This window comes from Antrostomus carolinensis, unplaced genomic scaffold, assembly GCF_000700745.2.
Source record: "Antrostomus carolinensis isolate BGI_N321 unplaced genomic scaffold, ASM70074v2 scaffold2315, whole genome shotgun sequence".
Lineage (NCBI taxonomy): Eukaryota > Metazoa > Chordata > Aves > Caprimulgiformes > Caprimulgidae > Antrostomus > Antrostomus carolinensis.
In genome coordinates, this window is record NW_010318246.1 from 37,099 (window position 1) to 48,590 (window position 11,492).

Genomic DNA, 11,492 nt, shown 5'->3' on the forward strand with positions numbered 1-11,492 from the left:
CCACCAAGTCCTACACAAAAATCATCTCAGTAGGCTTTCTTACTTGATAACCAGTTTATTAGATGTGAAGAAACCAATAAAGTGACATAACTGTGCTACCACTGCTGAGATGGTGGTTAAGTAAAAGATCTAGCCTGTGAATGGCAAAGGGGAAGGGACAACTGGCAACAGAGGCCATCACGTTGTGTAAATGAGACATGGTATTGTGTGCCTGTCCTGCAAACTGGGAGGACAGTTTGTAATAAATGCCATAAATGTAAATCTCCACAAGCCATGAAGGGAGTTAAGCTCTGACAACTCTCTGCTAGTATAACCCGAACAACATGTTTGCAACTTTCTATGGGTCACAGGCAGCAACGTCCATTGGGGCTTTTACCACAAATATTTTATAGGAAGTAGCAGCCTAGAGAATCAGTCTGGGACAATATGGGACAAAATCCTGTATCTCCTGTTCTTCTCCAGAATCAGATGGAAAGACAGGAGCTGTGGCCTCGTAAATGGGGCCAAACAGGACCTAAAGCACAGCTCACCCTGGAAGAGTAAACTCTGTGCTGAAGAATCAGCCACAGGAGCAAATACTACAACAGGATACTTTTCCTGCTGCTAAGTTAGATGTGCAGGCACTTACCCTTGTTATCTGGTCGCATGAAGCCAGTAGCGAACGTGTGGGGGAAGAGATTGGCTGCGTCTCTCCGCATCCCATTCACCTGCAGGGTGTTTCCCTGAAACACAGCTCCATGTACATCTGCTTCACTGCCCAAGCCCAGGAGGTGCCAGGACACATTGTCTCCTTCACACACATTCAGCCCAGGCAAGTTACCAAACATCAGTCCATTGATGGCTGCAAAGGAGAAAACAATTAACTCTCTGCAGGCAGGTATCAGCCAAGAGTTTCAATCTGTGCGCACACTCGGACAGGGCAGGCCGGCCAGTAGAAACAGAGCTTGTTTGTAATTCACCCCTGAATACGCTCAGGACACTTCCCAAGACGGCTGTGCTTCATGTCCCACCACCCACCCGCTGCCTCCAGCCTCACTCGCTCTCAGGCCAACAGCACATGCAGCTGCCGCTCCAGCTCAGCCTTCAGGAGAACGTCGCCCCATATTTTGCTGGTTCCTTCCCACTGCGTGCAGAACAGCAACAGGCCATACCATGCATCCTGTTTGATTCCTTGAAGCCATCGTCCTTCTTCACAGAAGTCTCTTCCATCCTCAAATAGTACTTTATGTTTGCATTTAAATACCAACTGAGGTTCTCATCAAACACGCTGAAGAGAAGGTAAAATTCTTTGTCGATCCCTTTCTAAGATATGATCATAATGATGGCTGTTAATTTTTAAAATGCACCAATTAACTGTCCTTACAGTTAAAGCTGTTTTGCCTGACTCTCATGTTCCCCTTCATCTTAAAACTTGGCTCATTGAGGGCCAGGGCTCTGTCCCTTTATTCATGGTCCTTTTTGTTCCATGAGAGGCACCATTTGTGGATTTTCCATGATATTTCACATGAGCAGCATGATCAAAACTCAGCCAAGGATTTGAAGCCATTGCCTCCTTCCCCCACCACAGCACTGGGATATTTTTATTACCCTAAATCCTTGAAAACATTAATTCTCTTAAGAAATGCATTCCAAAGCATGTTACATTTCCCCACTGAAAGAACAGCCCTGGCACTGTCCAGATATCAGCTTCCTCAGCTGGACCCAGGAAGACACCCTGCAGAGAGGACTAAGCGACTCCCAGTCTGCTGCACATGGGTGCAGGAGGAGTGGCCGTCTACCGCTCCCAATTAAGCATTCATTAAAGGGTTGCCTAAAATCGTAGAGCCAGAATTGCCACCTCAGGTGTTTTTTCCCTGTCCTACCTTTCCAAACAAGTCTGTCTCCGTTTTGTTTACAGCCTTTCAATACCTGCAAACGTTTTATCATTATCACAGCTCCTTCACTTAGTGGGCTGTTTATATTCACGATCCTCTCTGCTCAGAGGATTCACATTTCCACCCTGTGTAATACGTTGATCTCTTCTGCACTCCTAATTTAGCCACATCGTGCTACCACCAAAAGGAAACTCCTCGAAGTAGGATCTTCTGGCAGCTGCTTTCAGCCTCACTAGAGGCTCCCTGATCCACACCACCAGGTAGGTAGGATGGCACCAGGCTGTTTTTCTGCTGCCTGCTGTTTTTCTGCTGCCTACTGTTTTTCACAGTAAGGCTCCGCTTATCTGTCTTGCACTCCCCCAGTGTATTAATTTACTGCCTTCCCTAGACTTACTGCCATGAGTAGACTATCCCCAAACGAAATGCCAAGAGGAAGTTCTGGTTGCCTCTCAGATTTCACATCTCTTTCATCAAAAGCGTAAAGACTGACATGAATTTTCACATGCTTTTTTGTAGTCAGCTCTACTTGAAAATTAACTCATCTTACAGAAGAAATAGGGCTCACCCAAACATCAAAGCACTATATCACTCCAGCAAACCACCTGTAAGTAAGTGAAAATGACTTTTCAATGTTTCTGAGACTGCAATGAATATTCCACATGCTCTGAAAGCAGCCTGCTATGCAAGTCTCAGGACAAAAGGTATCTATAGAGTCACATCCAAGGTACAGTTGTTCAGCCAAGTTTGCTATGAGTTTTAAAGCAGAGCCCAGAACTCTAGCCATTCCCATCTGAGCCCTGGGCACCAGCTGCCCTGATGTTAACCTGCCTCATGGCTTTGATTCGACTCTCCTGGACTCACGCTATTGTACGTTTGTTTTCATTATGTTCCTTAACATCGTGCCCATGCTTCCTTTCTCTACGAGAAAACAACCTGGTAAGACTATGGCAAGAAAATCCCTTTTACCTGTTTGTTGTTGTCATCCAAAGTGCCCGGCTTGCAGATGATCAGAGGCCCCACTAAGCCCGAACTGGTGTCTTTGACGGGATTCGCAGCCGAGCTGTACATCCAGGTCAGGCAGGGAGGGTCGCTGGACGTGGGCCCAACGTGCTTCGGTACAGTCCAGTGGTACGTAAAGTTGTGCAGTGGTGCAACAGAAACCCCATTCTGGGACAGACCTTTAAAAGAGGGATTGGCACAGTTATTCCCAAGGTCCCTGTACAAACTTGGCTACATCTCCTCACCAGCTACATTCATACTGGGCTTTACCTCATCCACATCACTAAAATACTCTGCATCTCCAAGGCGTGACATGGGCATGTTTATAAGGCTCACAAGGAGCTGCTCTCAGTACCATGTCAATTCCCTCTGGTGCTATGGCAGAGACGGGCATGGTGACAGGAAATAACGAAGCTGATCCAGCTGCAGCTGGGGAGGTGAATGCTGGAAGTACATGGGGTCTCAAACAGAAATGGTCTGAGCTTTGATTTACAATTTTCATCTGAAAAATAGCACCTCTGGAACCATAATCCTTCTACTCCCTCCCTGGGCACCAGTTCAGTGGAAAGTCTCCTTCAGCAAGACCTCAGGCAGGCTCAGAGGACCAGGCTGGATTCCACCTAGTAGGACATCCAGTCCTCCCTGGCTGCAGAAACTCCCCAGCACAGGGGACGTAACAGGTTGTGGAGGTCCACCACCAGTAGCATGGTATTAATAGAAACCCAGACTGGTTTGGGTTGGAAGGGACCTTAAAGATCATCCAGTTCCAACCCCTCTGCCATAAGCAGGGACACCTTCCACTAGAGCAGGTTTCTCAAAGCAAGGGAGCCACAAACCATCATGGTATCGCATCCCTTCCCATGCTTTCCCATAGGACACTCCATGAGGCTGGATGCTGAAGGGCCAGGAGGCTTTGTTAAAAAATGTCACCAGGATGGTGTCTCCAACTTCAGCTTTGATCACTGGACCTACACAAACAGCAGAGAGAACAAGTCAGGAACAGAGCAACTCCCAAATGGCCAAGCAAACCAAGGCAGTTTGGGCCACCTTTCACACAGGCTGAGGGGAGCAGAAGACACAGAAGAAAGGTGGATGGTCCCGTGTGCCAGCACTGCCTAAGGCCATCCAGCACTGCCATGCAGGAGCAGGGGCTGACAAGAACCATCTGAAAGAGTTTTGGGTCTGCAGGAGAACTCAGAGAGGCTTCAGCCCTCCATGACATCAGCATCATTCTCATGGGCACTAAGGATTGGTGCAGCTGGATGACTCCTACCAAGTATCCCCAGGTGTTTCTCTTCTTCTGATTGCTGCTTTTCCTCACGGAAGCTCTCATCAGTATATTCCACGTACTTTGCCTTCCAATAGACTCCCCCAATTCGGTCGGGGCTCCGCTTGAAAAACTGCTCAGCAGGGCTAAATGCAAAAAGCCAATGTCAGGTCACTCCTATGAAAATCAGCCCTGTTCTTCTGCTCCCTCCCCACAACCCCCTGGTGATGCCAGCAGCATCTCCAAATGCAGCAGCTTTTCAAACAAGGACAGCACCTCTGGTTTGGAACAAGCACAGCTTGTCTCCATGAAGCTTTTTTGTCCTCAGCCTCATCTACCTGCTGTGTTCAGGGAGCGCCTCTGGCACACAGCCCTCTCCCAGCTGAACCAGCCAGGTTCAGTGGCACAGGTCTGAACAGCATCTCTGTACACGATGTGCAAGAGAGGGCAGTGAACAAAACTGCAGCACAGTGAATGGAAAGACAGTGCTGAAACACCAGCTTCTTCAGAGGCCAGGGGACACTGCAATCAGAACTGAAAATACCCCACACAACAGCTGTAAAGAGAGACTGATTTCCTCTGCCACCACCCTCTCCAAACACACAGACAGATGTCACACGCCTTGCAGGAGAGGCAGCTTAGTTACAGGGCCAGCCCACAGGTCTAAGGAGCTTTCAGCTCTAAGGTCTGCAAGAGAGATGCTGCATGGCTTTGGGTAAATCATTAACCATTCTGCATTTCCCCTTCTCCATCTGAAAGAGGTATCTCCTCTCCAACAGCTTCCCAGGGAAGGGGATGGAAGGGGGAGAATGTCTTTGTTTAGCCAAAGTCTGAACAAGAAACCACTCACCAGCTGCTATCAGAACCACCTGACATGTGGGATGGAAGGCTGTCATCAAGGTCAATGCATTTGATTTCCTAGAAATTGCTTGCTGCAGCAAGCCTACGCTGAAGCCCATCTGCAGGCTAGCTCTGCCACCCTGTGTCTGCTGCAAGATGTGCCTTCTTAATAATTCATCAAATATATGGATCTGTTCCTCGGCCAGGCACAGCAAGCAGAAATGAAACCCAGAGACAAACGTGGCAACTCACAATCTGCAGATGCTGGGACTCCTGGTGTCTGTCGGTAAGGCTATCAAACACAGCACACTTCCACGCAAAGTCCCCTGAGGTACCCAGTACTGTCCTCAGCACAGTCTAGCTACAGCCACCTGCATTTCCAGGTGAGGTCATCTGCCTTCTCAGGAAATGCACTCCACGTGAATTGCAGGCATTATTTTGATATGAAAGAAATTCCACGTTTTCCTTAGCAGCCTCCCCAACACAGACCAGAGAGCTCCAAACACTGCCCTCACCCACCAGCCTCTTCCTTACCTGCCTGCCTCACTCAGCCGTTTCCCACTGCTTTGGTCGAGCCCTGAAGGTCCATAGTCCCACTGCACTTCCTTCACAGCTATGTAGTATTTCCGAACTCTCCCTTCCAGGGTGGATGCTGGAGCTGGCCGAGAACAGGGCCGGACTTCATAGAGTGCTCCCATCCCAGCTGTCCAAGACATGGCAGAAGACACACATACTTAACCCCTCGTTCAGTTTGATCGAGCAACAAACACAGTTCCACCTTCCTATCATGAACTAACCATTTCCTCTCCGCTGTCCCAAAAGGCACATGGCTGGGAGAAGGTGATTAGGTGGTTCCCACAGCAAGGAGTCTTTTTGTGCTAGTGAGCAGAGCTTCTCACCTTAGACACTGGATGCTATGGAAGTATGGACAGAGAGAATAGAGCCTTCTGCTGCCCTCAGATGTACCATGCAAGTGCCTCTTACAGAGCCTAGAGCTCTTAAGGCACCACCTCATCTCAGCTTTCAGCTGCACCAAACTTACTGTCTTCACCACTGATCAGCATGGAACTTCACACCACGGTACAAGTCATCCCCAGTAAGTCTGGCCAGCACATTAATAACCAATCCACCCCAATAATCAATCCACCTCAATGTATAGAAGACAATGAATCCCCTCATTCATCTGGGGATGCTGTTAGTGGGAATGCTGCCCAAGGCACCGTGCCCTACCACACTGTATGTCATGGGACCACGCTGAGAGAAAAAAAAAGGGAGGCCACAGAGTGCAGGACATATTCCAACCTCTGCCTTACCTTGTATGTGATCATTGATCTGACAGCTCAGCAGCCACCTTCCCAGGTTACTGGGGATCATGTCTGCTGTAACAAAAGTGGCTGGGAAGAGACTGGCCACATCTGTCCTATGGCCTCGAATATTGAGCATTTCTCCATGGAAGTAGGCAGTATGAACATCAATTTCATTGCCCATCCCGAAGAGATGCCATGAAACGTAATCCCCAGCACACATCGTCACCTCAGGGAGGTTCCCAAACACATAACCATTAATAGCTGCAAAACAAAGCAAGTCAAAAATCAGAGATTAGAAGAGGGGCTTTCACAGCTTCTGCCAGCAGGTCACACAGTAGACATGTTTGGAGGATGGACCTAACGACAACTCATCCTCCTCTCCTTGTTCTGGGAAGCCCAGCTCCTCACTTCATTCCTAACATAGTGTATTCAAAATCTCCAAACAACTAACAAAGGCTCACCCAAAGATTAAATCAAAATAACACTTCTTTTTTTCTGGAGTGGTTGCACTGTCCCTGTGATATTGCCACGATCTCAGAGCTTGCTGTCTCCCCTCTCCCCATACCCTGGCATACAACAGCAGAAAGTGACACTGACCGTGCATTTTGTTGCTCTCTTGGAATTCCTCATCCTCTTTGTCTACGGAGCCTGGATCTGTGCAGAATGATGCTATGTTCTCATCCAGGTACCAGCTGAGGTTCTCATCCACCACACTGAACATCAGAAAGAAATCAATGTCCACATCCTGGCGTCTTTGAGAACTGCCAGTCAGTATTCCTGGGGTGAAAGAAGAGATGGATGAATGAACCCATGCAGAAAAGCAGACATCAGTCAAGAGATTAAAACACCAATAGAAGAGTAACTCTTACCACACAATTCAGATGCTTTCCCCACCAACCCAGCACAGCTCATTGCAGAGTTCTAGCAATCTTGCTCTTTTCTAATACATCCCTGCTAACATGTTCCTCACTCCCAAGCAGCTCTGCCACTGCATCACTGAACTGCAACATCTTCAGTGTTCTTACTCCTGCTGAAATCAAACAGGCCCCCTTTTTTTTAAACCCTGGACAAGATTCCTGCTTTTATCAGGGACTCCAACAGCACTCTCAGATCAAGAGGCCTACAAGCTCACCTGCCCCAGCCACTAAGAGATAAAAACAACATTAACAACCAGAATCCAGCTAGAACACAGGTACTGTCTTCTGCAGTCATGCTGCATTTTCCCATGAAGCTGGGAGCTGCCCACCAGAGTATCTTCTCATCCTATCCTTGTCCAAGTCATCACAAAATCTTCACAGTATGAAATCGCAGCCATCAGCTGCTTTCTCTTTACCTTTTTTGCATGTAAGTAACGGACCAATTAACCCAGATGCAATATCCCTTGGTGCATCAATATGAGAGTGGTAGATCCAGGTCAAGCAGTTTGGGTCATCAGCAGTTGGGCTGTGATCTTCAGGGACAGTCCAAGTATAGGTATAATTCCCTCCTGGGAAAACAGCATCATCCTTCTTCTGATCCTGGGGGGACATATCGGGATACAGGGATCCTAGAACGATTGAGCAATCACAACATCCATTCAAGAAGAGCAGAGATGTCCGCACATGTAACCTCATACCGAGCTGCTCTCACTCAGTAGAGAACTGCGTGCACACACTTAGGTAGCAGATTTCAAAGCGAGACTCACCATCCCAAGGCTGAAATAGTGTTTAATCATCATTGTCTCACAGAGAAACTGAGGCACAGAGCCATTGTAAGGCAATTTGCTGAGTAAATGGTCCAGCAGAGTCAGAAAGATGATTCCCATTCTGCCTACTGCTACTTTGCCTTCAACTCTGAGATGTGCCACAGTCAGTCTCACCACAGTCTCTAGGGTTGCTTCACATAGCAGCTCTTTGGTCTCACACTTCACCATTCTTGTGAACTCCCTGAAGCTCATCACACTCATGACTCTTATGCTACAGCAATTCAAATAATTATTAGGACTCTTTTCCTTCTGCACCATTCTCCCACTAGCAAGCTCTGGAGGATCTTCTAAAATCAAGAAATCTGGGCTGTCTACTGTAACACCCAGGTCAGGAAACTACTCCCAGCCCCATGAACCTGCTAACCCAACACAGGTGACTTCACTAAACATCTGAGAGCAGTGGCTTTCCAGCAGCATAGCTTTGGGCTAACCAAGTCTGTGGCTTTACAGACATGTCTCCTCAGCGCATACTCCCAAGTTCCCAGTGAGAAAACTCTGTCTCCTTTAGGGCAGTGGCTCATTTACCTTCAGAGTCCTTTTCGTAGAAAACACCGTGAGGATGGATTGTATACGATCGACTGGCAAAATTTTTCAGGTGTACTTTAATGGTATCCCCGACTTCTGCTCGGATGACAGGTCCAAGGAACCCCAGCCAGCCAGGTTTGGGAATCTCAGTGGTGTACATGGAGTCTGTGTATTGCTTATAGACAGATTTCTTATACGTGCTGCCCACTCTGTCTTTGCCAGGCTGGAGGAATGTTGAAGCCTTGCTGTTAAATTCAGCAAAGGGAAAGGCACTGTGAGTCATGTGTGATAATAACAGCTGGTCGATAATACAGTAGAGTGACAACGACAAACAGCTTTCCAGGTAAGTCCAAAAGCTTTGGCATTACAGGGGACCGCCTGTGCTCCACCCTAGCAGGCTCTAAGCCATCCATGAACTTCCTCCTCCCACACCTCTGACTGCCGTGACATGGATAACTGCCTGCTTGGGAAACAGGCAGCGCTGGTTGTTGGACAGTTGGACCCTGGGACCACAGACACAAGCACAGACAGATACCTGCTGCCATGCACGGCCATGGCCTCATCCCAGTACTTCACAACTGGACTCAAAGTGCACCCCGAACAGAGGAGTACAAATCAGGAATGCGAAGGATGGCGCTTCTCTGACAGTCACATGTGGGTGACACAGGGAAGACCAAAGCCCTTCTCATGCCTGCTTCAGCCTCCACTGGGCTTTTAGAAACTCACTTTAGTGTCTTCGTGGCATTTGCAGCTAAATCACAAGAGGGGGGAGGGGAAAAAAAAAGTCTCCTGAGCTCTCTGGACAAAATTCTCAGTCTAAAAGCTGATCTTCTACTAAACAGATTCTGAATTACTTGTAGAGCGGCAGACAAGTCAGGCAGGTATGGACCCCAGCACGTAACCAGCTCCCAGAGTTAAAACCTCATACAGGTACTAAAGTTCAACTCATGAGTATATTTGCCCTTTATGGCTCTTTCTGAAATAGATAAGAGATGAATCATGGTCCAGGTATCAGTGAGACCAGCCTAAATGAAAGCTGAGGTCACTCCCCACCCTTCCCCTTGAGTATCAATCACCCTGCAGTAATATAAGTAGCCCTGAAATACAAACTCCAATGCCTATCTCCAGAAGATGAACAGCTGGGACCAGAACATTAAGCATTTCCCTTGTCATTACAAACCGTGAAGGGCTGGGCTCCTAGCTATGCAATCTGGAGCTCATCCCTTTGCAAAGTCATCCCTGCAGCCTCTGTAAGCAAAGAGTTTACAGATAATTCATACTTCATTTTGCAGATCTGTCTCTTTTTCCCCCCAACATAGTCTATTTCTTCCCAACAAAAAAATTCTTCAACCATTTTACTACCTCTATCATTCATCCTGACATCACATTCTTTTCTGATTGCTAGCAATCTTGTTTCTGCAATCTGTACAAATAAGCCCCATTAGCTAACTGTTTGCAGTGATAGAATAGTTTTTAAATGGCTTTTAAGTTTAATGGCCTTGAATTCCATTTCCTTGTCTTCATATATGAAGAGAGAAAGCAAACAAAAACCACTGCATTCATTATCACTGCAGGAGTCAGTGATAATATCTTTATTAATCCCGAATTTTGGGGGGGGTTTCTTTTCTGTGAACTAATTTAAGTCTATTCAGCATCTCCAGAAAACAGAGACTTTTTCCACGCTAAACTGACAGACCTTGATGTTTTCCTGTGAACCCCTCCTACTCCTACTTTGCTGTTTCTGAAAGACAAGTATAAACCTAAGTGTTACTTATTATGGAGGGATAAACAACTGAGAGCAAGTCAAGAAATGCAGCTTATTTGCCATAGAAAATGGGGGGAGGGAGCTACGAAAAGCATAAATGCCTTTAAAAAGATGTGGAAAGCTATGCAGAAAAAAAAAAAAAAAAAAAAAAAAACACCACTCAAACAAAAAACACCAAAGAAAAAGGTTTGGTGTTTTGAAAACTAAAACCAAAACCTGTTTTTGTAGTGACTCAAAGTAATTATTGCAGTTTCCAGATTTACTTTTGCAACAAAAACATTTCTCAAACAACTCCTAAAATTGCATGCAGGAAGTTCCATTAAGCCTAAGGCTTGAAATTCCATTTAAACAAAAACAAGCTGTCTCTGTGAAGTCATTTACACCGAGGTGAAAAGCCATCATGCCTCAGGATACACAAGCTGATCACCAGCTGGAACTAAGGAAAATGAAAGCCCAGGGCAGAGCACTGCACAGTCTGTTCTCTTCAAGAGCTACTGGCACCAGTCACTGGAGGCTCCGTTAAACTGACCATTCCTTTTCCCACTGATACCATTTCTATGTTCTGATGATAAAACGAGTTAACCATTAAGCTCATAAAGATCAGACATCTATTAGATCGTGTCTCTTGCTTGCTTAGATGCCCCAGAACACTTGGATTAAATTACTCATAAAATCACTATTTTAATTCAGTAGCAGATGAAATTCTGACTGAACTAAACTTACAGGTTCTGTGCAATGCTTTGGTTGGCAAGTACGTTCCTTCCTGTTGGAGCATAGTTCCAGTCCTCCTCACGGATCCCCAGGTAATAGACACGGGTGACTCCTCCAGCAAACGTGGGTGATAGCATGGGGATGTAAAGCAGCAACAGCCAAAACAGTCCCATCACAGCCTGAGGTGAAGGCTCCTGTGGAGGTTACACCTACTTGGGAGGAGAGAAAAACAAAGGTAATGAAACAGAATTAGAAGATGACCACAGGGTCTGAAGGTAGTGGACATTTTGAGAGGGCATGAAGAAATCAGGCAGAAGTCCTACTGGGATCATTATTCAAACACACCTGGGTTCTGAGACAAGAAGGAAATCACTTGAGTCCTCAGCCCAAAACCTCCCACCCTGCTGGCACACACCCCCTGGGAAGGGCAGGGGATGCTTTTGACTCAGCCGAAGAAGTG

The 11,492-nt window shown here is 46.8% G+C and overlaps 1 protein-coding gene across 1 annotated transcript in view; it reads right to left on the reverse strand.

Moving 5' to 3' along the window:
- HEPH (hephaestin) overlaps positions 1–11,229 on the reverse strand; it is a 19,714-nt gene extending 8,485 nt beyond the window's left edge. The window contains exons 1-11 of the mRNA XM_010168812.2: positions 11,045–11,229; positions 8,557–8,801; positions 7,621–7,833; positions 6,885–7,064; positions 6,294–6,548; positions 5,515–5,683; positions 4,147–4,286; positions 3,710–3,841; positions 2,841–3,052; positions 1,152–1,302; positions 629–841 (exon numbers count right to left, since the gene is read on the reverse strand). Coding sequence (XP_010167114.1) covers positions 629–841; positions 1,152–1,302; positions 2,841–3,052; positions 3,710–3,841; positions 4,147–4,286; positions 5,515–5,683; positions 6,294–6,548; positions 6,885–7,064; positions 7,621–7,833; positions 8,557–8,801; positions 11,045–11,205 — 2,071 coding nt within the window. The 5' untranslated portion in view covers positions 11,206–11,229. The remainder of the gene's footprint in view (positions 1–628; positions 842–1,151; positions 1,303–2,840; positions 3,053–3,709; positions 3,842–4,146; positions 4,287–5,514; positions 5,684–6,293; positions 6,549–6,884; positions 7,065–7,620; positions 7,834–8,556; positions 8,802–11,044) is intronic.
- Between the last annotated feature and the right edge of the window lie 263 nt (positions 11,230–11,492).